This window comes from Parasteatoda tepidariorum, chromosome 1, assembly GCF_982258835.1.
Source record: "Parasteatoda tepidariorum strain Cologne lab strain chromosome 1, Ptep-v5.0, whole genome shotgun sequence".
Lineage (NCBI taxonomy): Eukaryota > Metazoa > Arthropoda > Arachnida > Araneae > Theridiidae > Parasteatoda > Parasteatoda tepidariorum.
The window spans coordinates 29,623,386-29,649,467 of record NC_141755.1 but is presented as its reverse complement, the minus strand read 5'-3'; the positions used below and the strand labels follow the sequence as shown (position 1 = coordinate 29,649,467).

At 28.7% G+C, this 26,082-nt stretch overlaps 1 protein-coding gene across 2 annotated transcripts; it reads left to right on the top strand.

The window, feature by feature from the left end:
• The first annotated feature begins 1,962 nt into the window (after positions 1-1,962).
• Positions 1,963-24,571, top strand: LOC107438148 (carboxypeptidase B). Of its 2 annotated transcripts, none has more exons than XM_071180058.2 (9): positions 1,963-2,249; positions 7,352-7,436; positions 9,032-9,133; positions 9,221-9,325; positions 9,430-9,540; positions 13,907-14,006; positions 17,769-17,968; positions 20,406-20,474; positions 22,577-24,571. In XM_071180058.2, exons 1-9 carry the CDS (start codon positions 2,149-2,151, stop codon positions 22,730-22,732), a joined length of 1,029 nt encoding a protein of 342 aa, XP_071036159.2. In that variant the 5' UTR covers positions 1,963-2,148; the 3' UTR covers positions 22,733-24,571. The 2 variants fall into 2 exon arrangements, with proteins under 2 accessions (XP_071036159.2, XP_021002925.4); XM_021147266.4 differs by having other exon boundaries at positions 20,406-20,490.
• Positions 24,572-26,082: the final 1,511 nt, after the last annotated feature.

The window sequence follows — 26,082 nt, the reverse complement described above, 5'->3', positions numbered from 1 at the left end:
ATATATATATATATATATATATATATATATATATATATATATATATATATATATATATATATATATATATATATATATATATATATATATATATATATATATATATATATATATATATATATATATATATATATATGTAAGTACATTTATGTATATATAATAATCATATATAATAATAATAATATATATTATAAATTATATATAATAATACTATAAATATAATAATCATATATAATAATAATAATATATATTATAAATTATATATATAATAATATAATTTTTTAAAACAATTTATTTAGTAATAAATTTTCTTCTTTTCTTAAAAAATACTTGCAGCTCATGCGTAGTAAATAATACTTTTACGGATTATCATTTATTCCTAATTTTATTTATCCTTTATTCTCAGTTTTTCTTAATTTTTTTCTTATTTATTAATCGAAGATTCACTACCTTGATGCATTTAGCCCCTGGGAACAATTTTATAGCATTTTTTTACAGTCAATAAAGTATCAAACATGTCTGAAAAATTGTATTTATGTGGTTTCTATTTAAACACATTTCAGTAGCAATCATTAAAAAATGAATGAATTATTTCATAGAAAGCAAACTTACATGATTTTATACATGCCTGTTCAAAAATGACTGTAAATTAAGGATTATGGGCCCACACCTTCCCCTTCTTTATTATCATGGTTACGACACGGTTATTTAAAGCAGTACATTTAAATAAGAAAGTAGAATATAATTGAGTGTGGAACGACCAAGATTTACCGGAATTCTATTAACAAAATTCTATTAACAATTCTCTAATTATTCTATTAACAAAACAGTATAATATCAATTCAATTATTTAACAGTGCTCATTTATACTCATTGTAAAAAGAACATGCGTATTAAGGCTAAATGATTTTCCCACTCTTCACACTTTTACAATACCCGTTACCATGGTATCAGATTGCTTTTTCCCACGGCAATACGTTTCAGTAAAAAGTTGGAATATACTTGAGTTGATAAAAAACAAAACAAGGTTTGCTGAAACCATGAAAACGGATAACGAAAAAGTGGGGAGAGTGGGAAAATCGTGTAACGTAGTGACACATATTCTTTTTACAGAGAATTTAAAAGAGAAAATGTTTTTACAAAAATTGGCATGAAAAATAATATGAGATTAAACTAGATCCATCTTACTTTTCTTTCCCTTTTCTTCTTTTTTATTGTTTGGACTTTTCTTATACATTATCTTTTAGGTTCAGAATGGGTTTTTTATAGCATTATCATCAATAGTTACAACGCTAGAACGAACTATATCTGTATTCAACTCCAGTATATTCTCCTAATCTTGCGCTATTACAAGAGCATATTTTTACATTTCAATGACTTTAGAAAGCAAAATATTTGACCATACACTTAAGAAATTATAACTTTCAATAGTGAAATAATAACGTATTTCAAGTAAAGTTTATGAATAAAATTTTGTGCGCGCCGTCATTCGAAATATTTTTTCCCTTTCTTTTTCAATATTTATTTATTTATTTTGTTGTTTTAAAATCATTCAATTTAAAACTTTAGATAAAAAGGCATTTTAAATAGTTTTGTTTAGAGTTTTAGTAAAATAAAATCGATAAAAAATTATACAGAAATGTAATATTTTAAGAAAAATTAGTTCTTCTGCCTTGTTATCAAATTAATATAGCGAGGAAAAATAAACATTCAAACTTAGATTGTTTAGCAATACAAAACAAAGAATTGCTCAATCGCTCATTCTTTGAAAATCCTTTTTTCAATAACCATGTTTACTAACTTTACCAAGAAAATCATGAAAATATTTTCCTTCCGTATTATTTATATTAAATGCGCGATACTTTATTAAAATCTAATACTAAATTTTGTTAGTTTAAATAATAAATAAGCCGAGAAGGATATTTGCACTTCATTTTTTCACCAATAATTATATGAGTTTCTTAATAATTGAATGTGAGTTAAAGGAACAATAATTTTAGAAGTTGAGTGACAACTAACTATTGAAATTGATGCTTCGGATATTTTTTCTGAATGAGATTATTATTGTTTTTAACACTGACAGCTCGACTTTAAACAAAAAATTTTTTTAATTGATTTAATTTTAATAATGGAAAACATCATCGCAAAATGAATTCCATACTGATAATCATCGTGTGTGGATTTTTAATTTTACTAATCGAAGTTAACGCAAATAATTTTTCAAACTCAAGTGATGACTTCAATATAGGGTAAGTACTAATTTTAATGCAGTAAAAATCCGTTACAACGATAATTCATAATAAGAAATGAAAACGTCGTTTTATTGAGCTTGTCGTTGTAAGTAAATATTCATATAATATTGAAATAACAATAAAAAGGCAAAATATTATTTATATATTTACTTCTTTTTCTTATTTTATAGAACTATTTTGGAGTTCATTTTAAAAAAAGATTATTGTTACTACAGATTGTAGACAGAATTATGGAGCTATGTAAAGAAGAAATAAACAAAACTTTTTTTATAACTTTTGGTCTGATGATCGGATACTTATGTACCAGAACTCAATCTTAATGGGTCGAAGGGAGTCAAATCAAATATGCAAATCAGTTGGTGCTGACGATATTTTAAGTTACGAAATCAGATACAAAAACGTACTTTCTCTGAATAAACATATATTTTTTCGGTGGATTATAATTTCTGAGGCCCCAAAACATAGAGGGCTGTCATAATCTGGTAAATAGGTTCCCAATAGTTAGGTAAAGAAGGAGATCAAAAGTTTGGAGCCCATAATGTTGCTTTTATTTTTTGTATATTTTGCCATATCTACAGAACTATTTAAATGAATTTAAAAAAAATTTCCACGCAATTGTAAAATTCGTTTTTCCAAAAATAATTCCACGCCAAATATTCAATCATCATTTAATGATCAATCAATGATCATTTAATATTTTTTATTATTTTATGTAATAGTAGGTGAAAAGCATTTGAACTCTAAGGTATACAAATTTTAACACCGTTTTATATAATGCAAAATACAAAATTGTACAGCAAAATACAAAATTTGAAAGAAATCGTTCGAAAGGTTCTCAAGAAATTGAATTTTAAAAAAGTCAGATATTTAAAATTTGATTTCTCAAGAACGTTGGACCAATTTTCTTCAAATTTTGTATTTTGTCATAGAAAGTAGTATTATTTAAAATGTTGTAAAATTTTTTGCGTTATAATAAAAAAAAGTGATCATTAATAAGTAAAATAATTAAAAATAATTATTAAGAATAATTTTTGCATGGAATTATCGTAGGATAAATGAATTTTATAATTGAGTGCAAAAGTGCTTAAGTTTGTTTAAAATGTTTTCGAGCTATGACTAAGTACTCAAATAATAAAATTAACTTTAAGGGGTCCAAACTTTCGACCACTCTCCTGATTAACACCCATTCGAACAATATTTTCCACAATGCCTGCTTCCAATCCCTATGTTCTAGGAGTCTATCATAATCTGTTGGAAAAATTTATGTTTATACATAGAGAAAACAGTCCTCGGTCTGATTTCATTACTTAAAATATCATCTGTACACATGCTACTTCCTTAAAATTCGATTTCTCAGCAACTATTGAAACGATTTCGCTTAAAATTGATATATTGCCATGTAAAATAATACACTTTAAAATAAATCAAAAATTTGTGTTCATAAAAAGTCATCATTTTTTTACCATTATTAAAAAAAGTAAAAAAAATAATAATAAATATTTACTAATAGTTATTTTCTGCATGGAATTAATTACCTTTGGATAAGTGAATTTTATAATTGTGTGCAAAATTTTTAATTCGCTTAAAAAAAGTTTCCGAGATATGGCGAAATATGCAAAAAGTAAGATTACCAATGAAGAGTCAAAACTTTGAATTGCTTTCCTGACCAATCTATGAGGATCACATTTCCCAGATTGCGCCACCCCTATCCTTAGTGGTCAGAAATCCGAATCTGTTGAAACAAAGATATGTTTATTCAGAGAAAATACGTTTTTTGCCTGATAACTGAGCTACTTAATTAGCATATTTGAGGTCAACAAACTAAAATCATTGAATTAGTCCTAAAACGTGAAGATCCGATCATTACATCAAAAGTTATTCATGGTGATTCGTCTTTTATTTTGCGCAGTGTACAATGCAAATTTTGTTTGCATGCGATGTATGTATGTTAATATTTAAAACAAGATGTTTACGTAAGCAAATAAAATTTATGTCTGCATCCATAATACATTCTACGAACATAGAATGTATATGAAAATGCAGGCAAACAAAATATAAGTATGTACGTTCATTGTACAAACACATGCAGATACATTGTATTTATAATCAATGCATGTATGTGTACTTAAAATATACGCATGTACATACAATTTATTTATGTACTTATAAACTAGTTGCGTCAAAACTCTAATTAGTATTGGCATCAGGCCCAGATTTCTAGTTAAAATGTAAGCAAAGTAGCTAGTCAGAAAGTCGTCAAAATTTTGGTTACATAAATTATTCTTGTAGCAATTAGAAACAAATGTAATTTGTACGTCACTATGAACATAGCAGCAATTAAAAATTGGGCTCACTACTCAGGAAACTCTTGAAATGGTGATTGACAATAAATTCCATTTAGCTATAAATTCTTTTTAGTACGGAAACCATTGTAATTTTTATTGCCAACAGACGCAGAACTCGAGGTGAAATTTTATAATTTTGAATAGTCGAAAAATAGTCGAAATTTTTATGGATTTTAATTTCCTTTTGGCGATAATATGATGATAAATCAGGCTTGCTTATGTAAATAAATCGTTGAATCTCACATTTTCGTCGAGCAGAAAGGAGCACAGTTATAATTTTAATTCAGGCTGCAGTTATAATTTAGATAGTAAAATTAGGGGGAATTTCAACACGCGATAAATTTTAATTCGCAATAGTATGGAGATAAATTCTGTTTTTAGCAATAAGAAAAACAATTTAAATTTGTAGGATCATCCAACACAGAGTTTCGACTAAAATTGTTGAGTTTTAGCTAATTTTAAAGTGGTCATAGTCTTAGTGAGACAATGTATTCCTATCGAAGAAAGTATTGTGATAAATTCTGTATATAATTCTCAAAAAATGAGAACTTGTATAGTCATCTAAAGCAAAGCTCTTGCATTTGTATTTTAAGTACTCTAGCTAGAATTAAATGTTCGGAATTTCGATTGACGATTAAATCAATATTTTCTTAAAATGACGATGAATTCTGTTTTTAACGATTAGAAAATTATTTAATCCTGTAATGTTATCCGATATAAAATTGAATTAAAATTTGTAGAGTTCTAGCTAATTTTAAAGAGGTCATAGATTTAAATGGTGATAAATTGCTTTTGACAATAATATCGCTATAAAATCTTTAAGGAACAGTCGTGAAACGATGTGAACTTGCATAGCCATCCATATCAGAGCTCTAGTTGGACTTAAAGTATTCTAGATACTCAATTATGCGATAAATTGGCAAAAATGCTGCTTGCATTCATCATGAAATGATTTAAGCTTGTATTGTCTTTCGGCATGGAGCATTTTAGCTAGTCGGAGAGGATTTAAAAATGTAATAGTAAGATTTCAATATTACAGACCCGTCATATTTCAAGAACGCTTTAAGCGAATCGAAAAAAATTTTCTACACTATTATAAAATTTGTTTATCCAAACATAATTCCATGAAAAAGTTAGCTTTTAATAAATACTCTTATATTTTCATTATTTTATTTAAAAGAGTAGTAAAAAAAAAGTTTTGATACAATTTTTTTCACCACTTTCAAGAATGTAAATTTGCATGACAAAATTGTCATGTAAGTTTGCATTCTTTAAAATGGTGTAAAAAAATTTATACCTGAAAGTTAAAACGTTTTAAAAATAAACAATTTCAAAATAAAATTATAAAAAATAATAAATATTTACTAAAAGTTGTATTTTGTTATGAATTATCTTTGAATGAAGGAATTTTGTGATTGTGTGCAAAAGTTTGGAAATTGGCGCAAAAAATTCACGAGATATTGCGAAATGCGCACAAAGTAAAATTACCATTAAAGGGTCCAAACTTTGGATCGCTCTCCAATCCAAATTATCGATAGGGGAGAGTGGGATCAATTGTAACAGGGTACGATTGTAACAGAGCAAAAATTTCGAGTGTCGGGTTCTAGATTTGGTTCCAAGGTGGCGCACAAGGTGTATTTAATAAATCTACATGTACACCCCTGCTGGCAACCATTTTTATGTACTTTTGAAAGAGTTACATCACAAAAGATATTTTCACTCTATGTAAGTACTTTTTTTGGTATTAGAATATTATATTGTAACAAAGTAATTTTGTTTAAACAAATAAAAATTATTAACCGAATATGTAAATGGGCACCTTAATTAACATTTCAGAAAAGAAAGATTAGTTTTGTTAATTTACTAGCATTGTTTTTAACAAATGAAGCTAAAATGGCGTCTTGGGGACGATTGTAACAGCTGAAAATATATAATCTAATGTTTACAAACCATTACTTAACTCTTCAAGAACCACCAATAGTTTCCTATATCATTTATATTATGTTGCACGTGGATTATTTTATTTGCCACCTTTCACAGCATAAATTAAAATTTTTAACCCCTTAAAGTCAAAAGTTTAACCCTTTAGGTCTCCTCTCATTATTATTTTTACTCCTAAAATATCCTTACTATTTTGATCATTAAAAAAATATATCACAACTATGATAATATGTATAATTAACTATGTTTTAGTTGAATTTATGAACTGTTACAATTGACCCCGTAAGTGGGGACAATTGTAACAAGTGCACGACTGCCAAAAATTTTAATAACTGATATAATAACATTTAAAATAAGGTATTTATTATTTTTTCTAGTAGAGGATTGTCTACTTTACTCGTCTGTCAATTAATACTAATAATATATTGGATTTTTTGTTAGTTAAATATAGTTAAGTAAAAAATGTTACAATTGACCCCACTCTCCCCTACTATATTTCCCAGATTGCGACTACCCCCCTAAATTTTGGGGGTCAGAAATCCGAATCAATCGAACAAATATAATGTTTATTCAGAAGAAGAACGTTTTTGTGTCCATTTCGTAACTTAAAATAACTTCAGAATAAATTAATTAGCATATTTGAAGTCACCCTAATGAGCCATTAAAATTGAGTGCTGGAACGTAAAAATCTGATCATTAGATCAAAAGTTATTAAGGGTGATCAATTTTTTTTTATTTTGCGTACTGTATGTCTTTCAATCTTCAAGGATTTATCTGCTAAAACTATTAACAATAAGTTTTGTCTAATTTCAGTCTCGTACGAGATGAGAGGAAGAGCGAAGGAAGTGAATACGATGAATTTGGATACGACTTTCTAAAACACAACAGTTACTCTACGGTATTATTTGTTACAGGGTTTTTTATTAATTTCAAAAAATTACAAATTTCAAAAAATGGTCGACATGTTTCAGGGGCTCAAAAAATCGGTGCCTATTTTCAGGACTTGTCAGGCGAGATTGCGAAGAAACGAAAATGATTTGAAATAAAAACGTTAAGTTGCAAATGGAAAATATATAGATTAGAAAACAAAATTGGAAAAAAAAACAAAGCATCTAAGAGAGAGAAAAATAGAACTAGAAAAGCTACAATTGCTGGAATTGGAAAATCCGGGTAAAACGCATATCCATGCGCTATGGAGAGGTGGCGAGGAACTACAGTCATTATCAAGGAAATCAGGATTTATATGAATAAAACAAGATTCCAAGGCATCAAGACGAACTGATGTGACTGGGAGGGGGAATAATTATGGCACTGTCGAAATTGAATTCATGCCCAAGATTCCAATAATGTGCCGCAGTTCATGATTTCCCACATTCTTGATAACGGACGTATCGTTTTCCGTAAGTCTACATTTTAAAGGGCGTCCAGTGTGTCTGTTGTAGCAGCGATTGCCCTGACGAAGAATGTAGTAAATTCCTCGGCGATTATCAAAACAATAGGATGGCTAAAAAGCTTGAATTTAATTTTGTTAACAGGCCACCCCTCTGCGCCACTTTGATTTTTCTTGCTCTGTTTGCTTATCTTTGTTTCTTTCGCGGCTGCTGTGATTTTTTTCTATTTAGATTTTTTTTACTTTTATTTTATAATTTTACTTTTATTTTATTAATGTTTTGATTTCAAATCACTTTTGTTTCTTCGCATTCACGTCTGGCAAGTCACATTTATGCCTATTTTTTCAACATTTGAAACATGTCAATTATTCTTTCCACTTAGTGATTTTTAAAGTTTTGTGATTTTTAGTATTAAAGTTTTTGATCAAGTAATGTCCTACCACTTAAGTTTCAAGGAATTATTTATTTAATTCCGTCAGTCATTTATTTATAAGTACTCTACAAACATTTCTCTATTGCATTTATCTTTTGTGTTTTTCTAACATTTTTACGAAATTACCTGAAACAAAAAAGCTGAATTAAGTTAAAAAATGAAACCAGTATTTTCTCTACAATTATTTTGCTTATTTGTGCGATTTTTTTTTCGTTAAACTGTTTTACCTAAGATTGGGATCCATTTCCTCTGTAGAGGATCAAAATTGTGATAATACGATTTCAGATCATCCTCAAGAATGTTTTCCAAACCGTAGCCCACTGAGCAGGTTTAATAGAACGTAAATGAAGTACTAATACTAGTACTTTGCTTGCGAGATTAAGGCGAAGCAATAGTTTTTTATCTCCGTGCCCCGTGGTTATTTTAACTATAAACTATAACTTTAACTTAAACGTATAATCCACTAGAGTCACTTATAATGTTATCAAGTATAATGGTAAAGAAGAAAAGTACAAAAAGAGTGAAAAATGAGACTTTTTCTCCAACTTTTCCAAATTAACATGAAGCAAAAGAGAAAAATAATGCATTACTGAAGTATATAAAATGGGGAATAGTGGAACAAAAATGCTCATAAAATGCCAATCAAATAATTATTTCATTATTTTCTAGATTGTGGAATATCTAAGAACAGTAACCGCCAAATACAAATCGTTGGCAAAAATGAATATCATTGGTAGAACTTATGAGGACAGAAAAATTATTTCTGTTCATGTAAGAGTTTAGTTTTTTTTTATTATTATTTTAACAAATTCTTATTTTAACAAATTCCAAGTTCTTTACTCTCACATATTTTTTTAGGTAACTAAAGAATCTGAATTGAAGAAAAAAGTTATTGTATTCGAATGCGGTGTACATGCTAGAGAATGGACGCCTATCGAGACATGCATATATGTAATGAAAATGGTATTGTTATTTATGCTAAATTTCTGAGTTTCTATCACAAATCTCTTACGTTTATAATTTTGTATAAAGGAATTCTAATTTCTTTTTATTTCGTGCAATTTTAGATGATTTATGGCGGAAGTAATAGAACAATTCAAAGCCAGCTGCTGGAAAAATATCACTTGATTTTCTTGCCGGTTGTAAATCCAGATGGATACGTTTATTCTTTTACTCATGTAAGTACTTGATGCTGGAAAAAGAAATATTAAAATTCCGCAAACCACAACATTTTGTTATTTATTAGCTATGCAACAAGTAAGATAAAAAAAATTAGTTTTAGCAATTTTCGACCATGCATGAAGGAAAAATAAACTCTGCTAAAATTACCTTACTATATGGTAATAACATTTCTGATATAAAAAGCCATAATTATGATTAATAAAACTAAAATATAGGGTATTTAAAGCATTAATGTTGGAATTTTTTCTTTCATATGGTAACGATTTACCAGAAATTCCTTGTTTCTAAAACTATAGTTCTTATTTCCAAGCATTCAGCTAAAAAAATCTCTGAAGTAAATTTAACTGAATAAATGATTTTTATACTATGCATTAAAGTATTATGATTAAATTTTCCAATAATTTACAACGTTTAGTAAATATTATCTCACAATATGAAAAAATATATTTTATTGTTTTTCTTGCCAAAGTACTTCGGTAAAAAATTACCGAGCTTTTTGGTGTTCCAAAAATACAGATTTACAAAAATACGGTAAATTGTAACATATTCTGGTATTTTCCACTATACTTCTTTTATCAGTGAGTAAATAAGAGCTTTAGAGTGAATATGTTTTGTATGCAATACAAACCATCGTGCTTTTTTTTTTTGGTTAATATTTAGAATATTCCGAAACGAATATATGAATATATCATTTAAGTTATTGCAATATTGATAATCTTTTTTTTTTATTTCTCTATAAAAATAGGAACATTTAGTATAAATGCTTAAACAAAGTGTACTTTATTACATAGTGTTTTATTTATTTTTTTATCGGAAGCAGAAAAGTGATATTAAAACATTTTATTGAGCAGAAAATATTTTGTAAATTTTTTCTTGGGTGTCTTGAACGTTAATTTTGAAACAAAACATTCAATGGAATTTGTTTTTACTTATGTTATCGAAACAATCTTAAGGCTACACAGTACCCTAAAATTCGCAAAAATATGCAAAAAAATATTTTTGCATTTTTGGGTGGCTAATGTGGTTGGGAAGCAAGTTGAAAAATTTTGCATCTGAGATCTAATTAGTTTTAGAGATATTAGGATTTTTCCGAGTTGTGTCAGACTCACAATTTGACAAGCGAGGGGGCGTGGTTAGTTTCGTTTTCTTTTAAATCTAATTTTAAAACTTTTTTTTTCAAAAAAAGACTTACTTTATTTCGATGATTATTAATTTTCACTTTCTCCAAAAGTTATCAAATTTCACTTTCACTTCTAGAAGCATTGTTGTTTATTTATGTTCGGTGTTTGATGGATGCGTTCTAAAGTTGTGTTTTTACTAAATTTTTATTTATAAAAAGTCTTTTTTAAGACTAATATTTTTTAATTTATAAATACATTCGTAACAGAATATTTGTTATACTTGATTGACTGAATATTTATATAATTATGAATATTTATATAATTATGAATATTTATATAATAATAAATATACTATTTCTTTAATCCTATTGCTTTGTTTGTCTAAACCAATGTTACGTGTATTTTAGCCGATACAGGTTACATATAAATTTTAAATGTGAAAAAATATAATACTATTAATATTCAAGTAAATTAGTGTTTTTGGACCAACAATAAGTTTGTTTATAATATATTAAGAAAGTAGGACTGTACAAGCATTTTTAGTTTTGGTTTTATGGTTCTCTTTACTTTAAATGTCATTTTCTCAGACTTTCTTTTTTGTTGATACCACTGTTTTCGATTCCCTAAGGCTTTTTTCCCTTTAAAGATAAAGCCTTGAAATTTTTTGTAGAAACTTTTATGTATATACAGACCAAAAGTTAGTATGGATTTCAGTGTAAGATGTATACATTTTTTTTAATAAAAATTTGAAGTTGGAGTTTTTAGAATTTTCGGGTTTTCCACGTGTTTAGTAACGATAAAAATAATTAAGATTCAACTAAGTATCAGAGCATCAAATCCATACTAACTTTTGTTCCTAATAATCTAAGATATTTATATTATTTAAAATAACTGAAAAATTTTGAAAATTAAAAAAGTTATAAAAATTTAAAAAAATCTTGAATTTTTTAAAAAATTTTAAATTTTTTAAATTGTGGTTTGTCGATTTCCCTTTTCTTTTTGAAAATCAATTTAATAATATAATACAAATGAAAATCTATTATTACTTTTAATATTACTGGCCTTAAAAATTTTTTTTAAAAAAGGGTACCGTGTAGCCTTAAAAATCATTTGGTAGTCGAAAATAGCCCTTTAATACTTGACTACAAATGCCTATGAAAAAAGTGGCTGTAAATATACATTGTGTTATCAAAATAATCAAAAAAAACACATGTGATTGTAGAGCATAACCCATTAATATTCGACTACTATTGACTTTATGAAAAAAAGTGGCAGTAAATATATATACGATCGATTTTGGTTCAAAATCAGAATAGAATTCTTTGTATAATTCCTACATTTCAATAGTTGGAATATTTTAATAACGAAAATATTTTGTGTCTTCAAAAAATAACTCTTATTAATAAAACACTTGTGCTACGACTTTTTCTCTTCTTCACTGTCAAAATTTACATTCTGAAGTTACAATAAAACAACCAGCAGCAGTCTATCAATCAGGTTGACCATAAAGTTTATGATCGAAAACATTTATTTACCTTTACGGTTTTGAAACCGTTTACAACTGGTACAGCTTAAAACCCGTGAACAGAAAACTATACCGTATTGTAACCATTTACAACTAGCATAGTTTCTAAACCATGACAATAAAGCTTAGACTGCCATTAGAGCTCTGTGGGCGCTGCGCCATTTAAGCGTGAATAATAGTCGTATTCTAATTGTCTAGGGTCGCCAATTGAAGAATTCATGACCCTATAAGCCCTCCTTGTATTGGAGGAACGTGAGAAAGAATGCTTTGTCAACGCTGGGATTCAAACCCCAGTTCAGCCGGTCATGAGATTGATCTGTTACCTACAATCTGTAACCAAATGCACGGAACAAAATCGCTTCATAAGGTTGGCTTAGTTGAAGAGAACAGAATTCTGGTTTTCAAACCGAATTCAATAAAAACAATCCATAAATTTTTCTTCGCCGATTTAATAGTTTGAATATCATCTTTTTATGGTTATTTGATAGTTTTCGTTAAATATGGTAAAATAGCGATTAAATAAATTTCTATTTAACCATTTTTACGGAGAAATTTCTGACAGTGGTGGAAAAAAAACCGTCGCAGGAAAAGGACGCTCTTTTTAAATGAGTTTACTTTATGAAAGAGAAAAAAACGCGGTCATTAAAATATTCTTGATAATAAAATATAATGTAAAAAATTTTCGAATTTTTTCCATTAACGTTTGTTACAACTAAGGTCTATGGTACATAAGGGGAAGGACAAAATACTAAAACCTGAGAAAAAAGTTTTAACGTAAGCAATCCCCCCAACAGCTCGTTGTGGAATAAAGGATCATGGTGGTTAAGGCTTCAGAATTTCCTGACCAACGGTCATGATAATGGCAATATGGTAAATATTGCGCACCAACCTTTTTAATTTTCCAGACAAACTGGTACTCATCGATTTGAAGCTGGGTGGATTTTAAGCTGCCACTGGGGATCAAACCTCGGTACATTACACACTTATGTACACTGAAAAAAATATTACTGAAATTTTATGAAACATTCTTCGTTTTTGTTTTGACGAAACTATTTCCGCCCCGAGCGAATTTTTCGTCAAAGTGATGAAATAACTATTGTCACTTCTTCAAGAAAACGAATTTTTTCAAAATTAAAGAACATTTCGTCATTCTATTTTGGTTAAAAAAAAAAAAAAGAAAAGAAAAACTGTTATTGATTAATGTTCTAATAATCACTTTATCGTGGCCACCATGTAGCTGCATCAATATCGCCTTAACCACACAAGAGAGACAGAGCAAAGAGATAAATTACACCCGTGCCCGAAGTGAGATTCACACCCGGGATCTTCCTGTACGAGACCACTTCCTTGACCACCATACAGTCGGTTGGCTTCTTTCGTCACTTTATTTTCGATTGTCTAGTCTTCATCCTATTTCAGTAATTCTAGTTAACGATCTCCCAATTAGCACTACGATGAGGAAGGGGAATAACATTTTCATAATGTATTTGAGAGTTTGCGTTTCGTCACGTATCACGTGATTGTGTGAAGTAATGATTCTCAAAATTAACTCAATGATTGTTGAATCATCAATAGTGAGAGTTTATTATTGCAAGCGTACATGTCTCATTTCAAAATTCCTTCATGAGTTAATTTTCATATTTTAGTAAGTATATATAAGTTTAATTTTACTTTATTAGGGCAAATAAGTTTAATTCACATATGTCGTATTTTTAGGATAGAATGTGGAGGAAAAATCGACGACCAATGCAAGAATTTGAAGGAAAAATATGTGTAGGAGTAGATATCAATAGAAATTTTGATACAGATTTTTGTAGTATGTAACTCCTGTTTCTAAATTCTAATTATGATTATTATTATTAATTAATACTTGCTCCGTTTTATTTAGTTTCATATAATCACAAGGTGGGTCTTCTAACAGCTCATATTAACATTTTTGAATTAAAAAAAAGTAATATTTGTGATGGGGTGCTGCCTCAGGCACGTGGTGTATAGTGGGGCTAACCCAAGTTCACTAGTCAATCAAAATCAAAAGGATGACACTAATATCTTCAAGATCACTTGTCTTTTATTTCAAATCAACATCAAAAAATAAAAGGCACTATACCTCAGAAAATAAAAACACTGGAACTGATCCATAATTTTGTTTTATAGCCTTGAAGAGCACGTGTCTCCTTCTCTGCATGCTCAACTGTCAGTTTTTCGAAAAATCATTGTACAAAAATGTAAAACCTATTCGAATGACCGAATGCGCAATTTCAGTAAAACCAGAATAATAATAATATAGACATAGAGAATAAACTTATCTCCTGAGCATGCAGGGAAGGAAATCAAATCTTGAATGTTCTCGCTCACCTACTCAGAGCACCAACACAAATCGAATGATTGCGTCCATCCGGGCAACCGGCTTAGCTAAGCTCACGGTCGCAGTTAAAACAAACTGGGCGCAAGGCACCGTTACAAAAGTAACATTATTTAGACGAAAGTTAAAATGTTAAAATTTGGGTGTATTGTGATAGTATCATCACAATATTGTTATATAAAGACTTTTAAATAGAAATCTGGTTGAAATGAGGGTAAGGTATATTTTGAGCGAAGCAGGACGTTTCGGTCCCACCGTATTCCACTTCATTCCTATTAATATTCCTTCCCTTCCCATATCTGTTTTTCGCTTTTGGATTTCGAAATTAAATAATAAATTACCAAATATGATTAACATTCCTTGTTATGATTCTTATTTCTGTTTCATTAATTTTGGCTGCTATTATTTAACTTCTTTTGAAGCATAAATTTTTTTTTCGAAGTAGGAATTATTTGAAAGAAATTTCCATATTGCATGAAGTAGGTGTATTTAACACAGCAATTATTTATTTGTTTACAAAACCTAACAATCATAATAAATTATTACATATTAATATAAATAATTGCGTAATTAATTGGAATCCAATATGAAGAAAATAATAGTCATAAACAAAGAGACTTAAAAAAGTTTTTCGAAAAAAAAAGTTCATTAGAAAATTGTGAGCAAATCACTCGCGAATATTCTTAATAATGTGAACGTTTAATTTCACAATTAATATTTTTTAAATTCTTAACCATTCAAAATTTCTGATTTTCTGCCGCCGGAAATAATAAATAATTTTTTAATGAACTAAAAAAGCAGGGCCATTGAAATGTAACAGCTGTAACAAAAAGTAAGAAATGGTATGGCATGTTTATATCAAATTCGATGAATCGAACTAAATCGACGCAACGGGAATGATCGAGAAGGGACCGAAATGGCAAGGGGACCAAAACGGCAAAGGGACCAAAATACCATGGCAATATTTGTGCTACGTTTGAATGAAGCAAAACAACGCAAATAAAGCATAAATAAAGATGCGGAAATAAACATACTATAGTTTTGATTCCATAAACAAGAACCTTTCTCAGTGTCTAAACTAGAAATGACAGTAGAAAAGTAACGAGACAAACGTATGATCGATCTCAATAGTATCATAAGGGAAAGTATTTGGACGTGGGAAATGGAGGCACAAGTGTTCTTTTTAGTACATATATTTTTAATTGAATAATTTCAACTGTTTTATGCCAAGAAACAGCAATTACTGCGAAACAACCAACGGGGTTGGTGAGCGTCAGAGAACAGGGGGCTTAGCCTCGTTGCAAATATATATTTTTTTTACTCCGCGTGTGTTAAAAAAGTGTCAATAGCAATAATGTTTGTGATTATGCTGAATTTTTAAAATAAAAGTGAATGTCATCGGATAAAGCAAACCGATGGGAAATTTTAAATGTTTCTTATAGTATAAAATTAATAACTTGAAATTAAAAATTTTTTAATATATAATTTAGCTTAAAATTAATAGATGTTTAAATTATTTATGAATTCTGACTTTTTCCAATCAAACAGTTGTTTTTCTTTTACAAAAATTTAAAAATTTACTAAAGAAAAAACACAGAAAAAGCCTTAACATTTAGATTCCAATATGAAATAATTTCTGGAAATATGCCTGCATAAGAGAAACGTTTAGAATTTTCTTAATTAATTTCGTTACATAAGATAATACTATTGTTTTACTAAGATAATATACCTTATGAAAGAAAATATGCGCGAGCCATTACTAATGCTTTCAAGTCGTTTAAAAACTAAAATAACATTGAAAGATAGATGGTTGACAGATAAAGACAAACTGTAATAAATGCAAATTTAATAGTCATCTAAACACTCTAAAATACTATTAGTTCTTAGCGGCTTAGCGAAAAATAAAAGTACGTCTGAACACATGTCAGAGAAAGCTAGTTTCGTTACAAGAATAGTATATAGCTTCAGAAACATTTTAGCGAGTATCTGTTATGAAATATTTTAAATGTTTCATCAGTAATATGCTCTGTAAGCTCTTTAATTGAAAATTTTCAAAATGATGTTACGGAAATCTGCCTGTTATCACTTGAAGTATTTTGTTGCGGTTCTTCTGAACTGTTATTTGTTTGTCACATTGCAGCGACTTTATGTGCGTTACAGATAAAGCTGTTGTTTCTTTTGCCCCCGCTCAGCACGTCACTTTAAAGTAACCATAATCGCCCTCGTCCCCCATGGGCTGAATTACAAGAAAATATTCGGCTACGTGCTTAGTGCCTTTCACCTTTGAGGAACATTCAAATAATATTAAAATTTTTATTTTTCTAATTAATTAGCTCGTAGATAAAAGAATGTTTTTTCCCTTGAGGATCTTAATAAACTTGTATCTCAGAGCACTAGAATCTGTGGATTAGTTTCCGTTCTTTAGCTACCTTTCTTATTTAAAAAAGAGGCTCCTTAAATCATTTGCATAAACGATTTCAGTGTTTCAATTACCAACATTATTGATCATGAGTAAATTGATTTTATATCAAAAATCAATGTATAAATATTAAAAAAAAATCATAATCATTTTAACACTAAAATCATCTTGCAAAAACGATTTAAGTGTTTTAGTTAATGACAGTATTGATCATCAGTGAATTGATTTCGATCCATATTTAAATGTTTTTATCAATAGATAAAAACATTCTTTTATCTATGAATTAATTAATTAGAAGAACAAATAGAAAATAATAATTTTAATACTAAATTCATTTTGCAAAAACGATTTAAGTGTTTTAGTTAATGACAGTATTGATCATCAGTGAATTGACTTTGATCCATATTTAAATGTTTTTATGAATAGATAAAAACATTCTTTTATCTATGAATTAATTAATTAGAAGAACAAATAGAAAATAATAATTTTAATACTAAGTTCATTTTGCAGAAATGACTTTAGCGTTTTAGTTACCGACATAACTGATCATCAGTGAATTGATTTTTACCGAAAATAAATGTATAAAATATTTTTAAGAAAATAAAAAATAAAAATAAAAATTTCTTAACACTAAAACCATTTTGCAGAAACGAATTTAGTGTTTCATTACCGACATTGATCACCAGTGAATTGATATTTAATGAAGATTTATGCTCAAATATTTTAAAAGTGAAAAATTATAATCACCTGTTTCGTTTGAAATTTGAATGTTTCATAAAACTTGGAATTTATTTTAGAGTCTGGAAAAAGAAATCCATGTTCTTTAACTTATTGCGGACCAGAGCCTTTTTCTGAAAAGGAAAATCAAGCCATTAGAAGAGTCCTTCTCAAACATCATAAAAATCTTCTCGCTTACTTTAGCATTCATTCATTCGGTAATTTGTGGATGACACCGTTTTCATACAAAAAGGATTATCCAAAGGATTATAATGACCTTGTAGGTGATGTTATGCTCTTTGCAACATTTGCACTCAGTTTTTGCTGCAAATAATAAGTCTGAAATATTTTTAAATTTACAATGCATTTACTTTATCATCAGGTGTGGAACACTTGCCGCTTTTTATTTTTAATAAGACGTTGAATTTAGTGCAATGTTTTAGACGTGTAAGAATATTACTTCGATCAATGGAGGTATTACTTAACAATGACAAGATGACCATCTTCTCATGGCTGGATAATATAATATAATATAATATAATATAATATAATATAATATAATATAATATAATATAATATAATATAATATAATATAATATAATATAATATAATATAATATAATATAATATAATATAATATAATATAATATAATATAATATAATGTAATATCATTTTTTAAAGAATCCCAATATTTTTAATACAATAAAAAAACATGCGACTGCCGAATCTCGCCTTAAAGTACTCGCCTTTTGATGAATCCGATTCGTGATTCATGGTCGATCTAAAAAGTGTGCTTGCTTTTCCGAAAGTTACTACTACGGATTTCCATATAGTTTTTAAAATCCCAATATTTCTAATTTACGGCATAAGAGCATTTTTGTTTAACTCAATTTACGATAATTCCACTTTAAATTTTACTCCGCACGTGTCGAAAACTGTTTTGGGAATTATAATAATGGATTTCCGCATCTTCCGTAAAATGAATATCTGATTAGAAAATAATTCGACTCATATATACTTATCTCCCTGTGCCAGCATTAAATCAAAAATTTTGTTGAATGGTTAAATTGTAGCATCTCCTGTTTTTTCAAGAAAATTCAAAACTTTAAGAGTGAACGTGATTTTATTATGAGGTGATTGCTCCATTTACATTTCTTGAACTAACAGAGTATCCACTGTCCTAATGTTCACATTTATGTATTTTAATTTTTCTTTTCTGCTTCGACCCTCGTTGAGTTCAGAAATATTTTGCACTCCTTTCTTAGCGATCTACTTTTCGATTCCCTCAACGAGATAAATAAGGCACAAACTTCATCTGGAAAGTACATAGCTAAAGACTCTTCTCCTTCTTAAAGAAGCCTGACGTTTCCTTTTAAACTTTTTTGCCTTTGAGCCTCAAATTTACAGCCTTTTGAATACATGCATTAAAATTTTGTACCTACTTAGAACTGCTTATGTATATGTTTGCGCTAAAATGCAAAATCCGTTATTTCATAGAATAATTCGGTATTTCATGAAATAACTTATTATGGTACGGAACTTATTACTGTATTATTACGGTATGAAATAACTTATTAAGGTATTTCATGAAATAACAAGTCAGTTATAGTATATAAAATTATTGATTTTTACGACTTAACTAGACATTGTGTAGAATAAGGATTACTCGATCTTTCAAGTATAAAATACTGCACTCGAAAGTTCTTTGAATCGGTTTTAGATGCTTTTATGCAGTTTTGAACCACTTATAGCTACTTTGCAGTCCCGTAGGTGTGTGTACGTTTCATTCCGTTGATTTTAGACGTATTTATTGATATGGTTAATAATAAATTGTATCAACTGCTTTTCCTTATTATTTATCAACTAATAATCCTCAAATGTATTTTTTCTAGAGACTTCAGTTATTTATGATTTAATTTATAAAATAACTTTGAAACTATCATTAGTTAGAAATAACTGAATTATGCACTTTCCTTATGAATTCTGACTAAATTATACACTTTTTCTCAAATACACACGTACGTGTGTGAAGATGCATTCTCAAGCTACTTTTTTAACACAATGACACCTTCAATTTTCACAGTGCTTCAGCCTCATTGTTGTTGTGGGGGATAAGCAAGAAGAATAATAGAATTATATAAAAAAAAGCTAATGAAATATGACGAATCGCCAAGGTGGGATTAAAGATATTTAAACTTGTTTAATTGCCAGACGACTCTTGAAAGTGCTGCTGATATTGACCTTTTAACTCCTTTCTACGTCCATGGACAATTTTAGCGCATTCAGTTCCATCATAGTTGGCAACTTTTCTTGCTTTAACACTAATCTGCAACTCTTAATGTACAAACTTTTTATTTTTTGGCAACGATTTCAAAAATATATGTTAAGGGAATTTATTACGGAACATCCTGTATCTTTAGTTCAAAAGCTTTAAGATATAATACTTTTAAATAAAAGCTAATGGCTTAAAGGTAAATTAGTTACCATTGCTTTACTCCTTTATGGGACGGGCCGACCATTTTAAGCAACAGTCTCTATTAAAAACTTACGTACGGTACTATGCACAGCCATTTCTTTGCAATGTAATTGTGATACCTAGTTCTTCTTTTTCTCTAAATTTGTGAATGGAGTCTTTGGACTCCCCATATAAATACATTATCAGCATTTTTCTTAACTTTTAAATGTCATTAAATGATTAAAGTGATATTTTTTTCCAGCTGCGAGTAGCACTTGCTGGAGTTGAGGGAGTAAAAAAATTACGAAATACTTCAATGAAAATAGGACCTGTAAGTATTATACTGTGTAAGTAAAATACTTTGTAAGTAATTCATTGATTTTCTTAGCTTTATTTAGAATTAATTTTACCTCAACTTTAGCAGTTTCTTATTAATCACTTTCTTCTTTAAAATATGGTTTACTAAGCCATTAAGTCAAGGAAAACAAAAAAAAAGTGCAACAATTAGCCTCAACTCAAGATAAAGCTTTATTTTTGCGCTATACGCACTCTCTAACTGGAAATAATTATCCGGATATTAAAACAGACAAATACATAAAAACAATTATTTAAAGTTTTTTTTAAAAATCTGCATTTTGAGAAGATTATTCCATTTCGATGAAAACCGTTAAAATCAATGAATGTTTTTTTAATTTTTGAATAGTTTTATGAGCCCAAACAATTCAGGGTTAAAATAACTTTTCAAATAATAAAATTTAGGTCACAAACACCATTAAAAAATCGGTAGCCCTGATTCAACTAATCAATATTTTTTTCTTTTGCTACGCTAACTCAGAAACTTAAACATTCATAAAAATGTAAGAAAGAGTTCAAGAAGTAAGGTAGAATAAGAAAAATTTACTTTCGATAGTTAGTTTTCGAATTATTAACTGTAAAACTTGAGTTTAGAATAAAAACAGCTTATTGGTTGCACTGCAGATCACGAAAATGTAACTGCAGAGTTGAAATTTAATGTTCTTAAAATATTTATTTATGAACTCAACACAAGTTTTTTTTCTGGAAATTGCAACTTTTTCCAGAGTTATTGCAATTTTAAGTGCTTTCTTCACACAATTTTTTTCCACTTTTTTTCTTAGAATCTCATTTTGCTTTGCTGCTGAAAAATAATGATATTATACTCTTTAAAAAAAATAGTAAACTTAAGACAAGGACAGATTTAGAGAAATGTACAAGGAGAACCATGAAATAGAAAAAATCAACATCCTATAATTAATACGAAAATTATTTACTGGCAAACTTTCAGTAAAAGAATACGTTTTGAACACTCTGCAGTCCACAGAAATGCGTTCTTAGAGTTAAAATCTGGCGTGCTAAAAGGACCATTACCATTCACAAGCTTAACGCTTGCTTTTTTTTCTTATTAAAATTTTTTTGATAGTTATATAGTTTAAATTCTTCATCCGCGATTTTTCTTTCACTTTTTTTCTTTATTCTATCCATTGTTTTCCATTTCCATCCATTGTTTTAAAAAAATTATAAATAAAAATGATTGAAAAACAAAGCAAGAAAAATTAGATCTTGCCAGATATAAATCTTAATATTTATTTAGAAATTTGATAGTGGTGTTTGCTTGTGTCACGATTCAACGGCCAATCATGTTCAACACATAAGCGTGACTTCGCTTGTAGGTATCTAATTAAATCTGTTCCGAAAATTGATAATAAACCAAGCCTAATAGCTATAACGTTCACACGCCAAGCCCAACCAAGTGATTTATCGATTATCTTTCTATCGAGTTGTGCTCTTAATTCATGCCGCTCTCCTCACTTTCAATCCTTCAATTGCTTTCCTGTGGTCTGAAGAACGATAGACATGGTATTTTTTACTATAAATTTAGCAGTTTGAATTTATTCGATTCTCAAACTAATGATCGAATTCTAACTTTTTTCTACCCAAATTCGTAATTTTAAATCTCGAAATCTTACATTTTTTGTGCAACGAAACTAAATGTGATTTAAAGTTATGTAAAAAAGCAATAAAAAAAGTTAGAAAAAATTAGCGACGAAACGCATTTAAAACTACAGTATTTACGAACAGCTTGGGAGTTCCGAAAGTTCACAAATAAAAATAGCTCTTTTCGCAAGTTAGATTTCAACTCTATGGTTGTATTCCTGTAACCTCAAGTAGAGTAATCTGTATAATTACCCCAAGGTATTTTTGATACAATTTTACCAGTTACTAACCCTCGAAATAGTTACCGAATGTTGTTTATTTTCCTACTCCATTTTACTCAATTACACTTTTCTAGACTATTTTCATCTTATTTTTTCTTGCATATTGGAATTAAATTTATGACTGTCTTTGAATAAACTTGTAAATAAAAGTTAATTAATATTTTTTTTCGTATTTCTCTCTCATTTTTATCTCTTATAGATGGCTCTGATGGTACTTCTATTGATTATGCATATCTTAAAGGAAAAGCCAAATATTCATTTGCATTGGAACTTGGTAAAACTTTTTCCACTGATACAAGAAAAGAACTTGCCCTTCAACTTCGTGAATATTATGATGGCTTTATTGCAGCAATGATGGCTATGTAATAAACAGTATAATGATATAAACAAATATAATGAGGATATGATATAAGCACATGATGATATAAGTCTAGATGATTTAAGCAAAAGACTAATGACACGAACTCAAGTCCACCCATTAATTAGCGATTACTAGAAGTGATACACTAGTTAGTGATTGGACAAAAATACAGCAGCATAATGGTTTATATTTTGATTTTATAGTGTATTCTGCCATGAGATTGAAAAAACAACCTAAGTGCTTTAAAAGCGACTTGACAGGCATTTTATTTTCCTTGTCAATACTATCAACGCTTTAAAATGGAATTACAGAAAACTGATTAAAATTTTTTATTTTTTAGAAAACATTGCAACGTATCATACAAAAATGCCAAATATGTAAATAAAAAATGTCGTTAACTTTGATTTTTCGATTGCACCAAATATCCTACCTACCCTTATCCTGATACAATGCTGAGAATTTCCTTTCCTGCATTTAATCCTTCATTTTCTTCCATTTAAAAGAGAACTTAAAGCAACATTAACGTAACTGCGTCCTTCTAACGTTGCAGGCCTGAAAAGAGACTTGTAAAATTTACACCATTCTTGAAGTTAGGACAGCGATGACATGCAGGTGGGCACTTTGCGTTTATACATAATTTTCCTCAGCGCGTCAGTCTTTTGTGGGTTTTTTTACATATTAAAATATTGAAGTTATAATTTTGGAAAGCAACCATATATACCAAGAAATATTTATAAAAAATTTCAAAGGAGAAATTTTGTCAAATTACACTGAGGAGATATAGGAATAACATAAGGGTATGATTTCCTTTGGATGTGTATGATTTGAAATGTTTATCTTTAACTTCGTGCTTTTCTTAATTCCTTGTATCATGTTCAATATTTATCTTTAATTTTGTATTATTTTTTATTTTTTGATATAACATGCAGTGTTAATCATAATTTGTATGTAATATGGTTGAAAAAATGCAAATGTTTCAAACCAGTTCATTTAACTATGCTACTTTTGCTTTTGAACCGCAATGGCTCTATGGTTAAGTCACCGAACACCCATACTTAGTGACTAGGTTTTGATCTTCAGTGGCGGCTTGATACCCACGCAACATCAGATGAATGGGTACCAGCAAATGCGAAGTAAGGGCAGCTCTAACCATATTTCCACAGTTCTGCCATTGGTCACGAAATTGTGGAGCCTGATCCAACATGACCCCTCCATACCCATAACGCGATACTGTTGCGTGGCTGCTTTAATTTATATTAATAAAAATAATAGGAAAAACAATGTTACTTTTATATTCCAAATCTTTCGATTATCTGAAATTTAATCATTTCCAATCATTTCGGATAATCGAAGTCCTATTGGAATTAATATTTAGCAACTGTTGTAATCATACTCGTAAAAAATAAAATAAATTTAAATGTTTAAATATCTATTACTAAGATTTAATTTATTTATTATTATCATCTTTTTAATTTATCACTTAGAAAAAGCATTAGTAATTCAAATAAGCACAAAATGTTGGCATTTAAGTTTCATGAATAAATATTAACATAAAAAAATTGAAACTACTTTATAACTTCTGACCATTTTTTCTCAATATTTCTCAGAAATATTACAGCGTTATCATAATATATTAAGCATTTTTGGATTGTTTTATTTCTAGTGTTAAATGCTATATTTTTGAAACCTGCTACTACAAGACATAACATAATGATAAAGTTTTGTAATGTGTAATAAACGTTAAAATTTTCTTTGATCATGTGTCTTGATCTCTTGTGTATCATGTTATTATTATTATTTAGACCCTTCAAGCTCCCTAACCTTTTTATCACCGCGGACCGGTCAATGTTTGATAATTTTTCCGCAGCCGGCGGAAGTGTTTGGAGAGGGGGGGGGGGGAGGACGTTGATTGTTTATGATCTAGACAGTTTTGATTTAATAATTTTATTTTAATTGTATTTAAACATGCCTTCAAAACAAAATACAGGTGAAAGTTCAGGAGACGGATCTTTGTTTTAAGTTTATCTCAGATAAAATTTTATCTTAGCTCCCAGCTAATCTCTCGTCCATAGAAACTCCCACACGAACACCACAGTAAATAAAATGGAAATAATATCATGTTCCTAGGGTGACCTGGTATAATTAGATGCACGGACTGGTACCGATCCACGGACTGATTGGGGACCACTGATTTAGAATATATGTCAAATAAGAACGTGTTAGACAAAAAATCAATGGCAAATTTTTTTCGTATTTCCTGATTATTAAATTGCATTTTATACTGTCGTTAATGAATATTTTATTAAATACTTAAAACTCTTCACACAGTCTGTGTAACCAATGGAAGAAGTTAAAAAGTTTGATCAACTCTATCGTGATAGAACTGTTCTCTTTTAGTAAACAATTACCAACCGTATTCAGCAAAAGATATTTTTTTTCTTCAGTATACTTTCCCGAATGAAGGGCAGAAATAGTTAAAATAAATAATTTCATATTCCTTTTTATAAGCTTTATAACACAATAAAACTCTAGTTAAATATAAATTTTGTAGAAAAATGCTTTTAACATTTTTTTAGATATAATTTATTAGCAGATGTGCATGGCGCAACAGTTTATAAAACATAATAAAAACAGTTCTTATACTGTGTTCTAAACGCTTTAAGTTCTGCTTCAGAGATTGTTACTTTATCAAAATTTCACCTATTGTCAAAAATATTGGAATATATTTTATTCGTCTAAATCATTAATACAATTCAGTATATCATAGTCAAAACTACACTAGGCTCTAAACGTTTTAAGTTCTGTTTCAGAAATTGTTACTTTATCAAAATTTCTTCTCCTGTCAAAAGTCTTGGTTTATTTAATATGTATTAATTGTTAGTACAATCCAATATAAGCGCTTAAAAAGTTATTTTTATTCATATAAAGTTTGCATTTATTAAATGGAAAAACTTATTTCATTTTTAAAGAAACTTAAATATTTAAGCTAGTTTTTTTTATGTTATTCTAAATACCAAAAAATATACCGTGCATAGTTTAACGAGTGATCTTAATTTCTGATTTTAAAATTAAAATTAAAAATCAAGTCAAAAAGTTATATGCATTGGAATAAAAAATGAATACTTAAACAAGGAAATGACTGTCAGAATCTTACTACTACTTTTTAGGCGAAAATGGTTTAATCTGAAACAGTTTGATTGCCGAAAAAGACAATAAGGTGTTCAAAAAGAGTTAATAAAAGAACCTGTAACTCTCATCAGGAACTCAAATCAGTTTTGTCGTCTTTCATTTTACTTTCCTAACCAGAAATTTGGCAGGTGAATCTGGAATTTTTATTAACATTT